At 40.8% G+C, this 1555-nt stretch overlaps 1 protein-coding gene across 1 annotated transcript in view; it reads right to left on the reverse strand.

Moving 5' to 3' along the window:
- The window catches only part of ankfn1b (ankyrin repeat and fibronectin type III domain containing 1b), a 177630-nt gene that overhangs the window by 163346 nt on the left and 12729 nt on the right, over window positions 1-1555 (reverse strand). The window contains exon 3 of the mRNA XM_008436408.2: window positions 619-626. Coding sequence (XP_008434630.1) covers window positions 619-626 — 8 coding nt within the window. The remainder of the gene's footprint in view (window positions 1-618; window positions 627-1555) is intronic.

Here is a 1555-nt window from a genome sequence, read left to right on the forward strand (position 1 = left end):
AAAAAAAAAGCATTTAACTTTTTATGAATGTTAAAAACCTGGAAACGGTTTATGAAATATACATAATAAATAACATGAGTGTAGAAAGGAGGCAGAGCTGTTAATGTGGCTGTAAGCAGARGCTCTTTAAGACAAAATGCCTGATGATCTCAAGTAGAAAACGGATCAGAAAAGCTTTTAATGGCTGCAGCCGTTTTACATTTAAACGGCAATAACAGGTTTTAATGCCGCTTTCTCGCAATTCAACCACAGGCTTCCCTTTATTYCAATGGCCTTTTATGTGATAGACCAACAACAAGTCAAATTTCACTCAAAGAAAATCTGAACAGTGCGTTGTGCCCCTCACACACCCCGTTTGGTTTGTAGGCCAGAAGGTTCCCACACTTCGACTCTGGAAACAGAACTTCTTCTGCCTTTCTTCCAGTCTCTCGTCTCTGAATGCCAGATTTGTTGACACTCTCACATCAATGAAACATATCAGTGTTCCCTAAAAACAAGCTTGTTGCTGCTGGATGCAAACCGRTGTGATGCAAAGTGTTTCCACCATAATTTAGCGAAATACACAAATTTAAATATGGCCAAAAAAATCCCACCTCATCCTTAAAGATGACCTATTACGCTTCCTTAAACAGGTTAGATATAGATCTATACAATACACAAAACACATTTGTTACATTTTTTTGTCCAAAATCATAAAAATGCCCTAATGAGCCGTTTTAGGGCGTCCTGTCCCTTTAAATCCAAATAAGCAGCTACTGGCCACGTCCCCAACTCACCTTTAACACGCACACATAAAAACGGCTGCAAACAGATGAGCAATTATACAACCGTACATCTTTGACAAGCAAAAGTGGAGCCTCCTTCGCAACCAACAAGACTGCAGTAAGCGGTTCATGAAGCCATTGTAAAGCACATACAGAGGGAAATCCAGCTGACCAAAAGTGCTGGATCTTTGCTGGGGTTGCTAGGTAACGGCGCAACGCGACTCAACAATCAGGAGGTTTTTGAAACAACTTGTTTTCTAGACACCAAAAAACATTAATCTACTGGAAAAAAMCAGCTGGATTTTATTTTTTTGTATTAATGAAGTACAAAAAACGTAACACTGGTTTTTAAGTYCARTCTTTATTTTTCATAAGAAGATATGTTTTCATAAGTTTCCCGTTTATTTATTTATCTTAATGTTTTTTTGTAAAAGTGGGCAGCGAGGGAAGCGATTCTTTTCCCTCCTCGCTTTCTCTCTGTGTGTTCTGCCGTTTATATTGCAGGCTTAAGTTTATCTAACTCTGGGGATCCATTAGATAAACCGAGAGCAGAGATCAGCACATCCACGGGTCTCAGAAGCAACGCACCGACATCAGCGATTAAACTCCAACCTGGTGGGAAACGCAGGGCCGGAAATATTTAGACCCACCGAAGGTGAATCCTGCTTTTCTGTGCACATGTAGGCAGGAGACACTTTGATAACAGCAGAAGCCGACAAGTTTCTCACTCCTTGGCGATCCATACCGACGTGTGCGAGGGGAAAGAAGTATCTGCCTGAAGCGCACACTCT

This window comes from Poecilia reticulata, linkage group LG19 (genome assembly GCF_000633615.1).
Source record: "Poecilia reticulata strain Guanapo linkage group LG19, Guppy_female_1.0+MT, whole genome shotgun sequence".
NCBI lineage: Eukaryota > Metazoa > Chordata > Actinopteri > Cyprinodontiformes > Poeciliidae > Poecilia > Poecilia reticulata.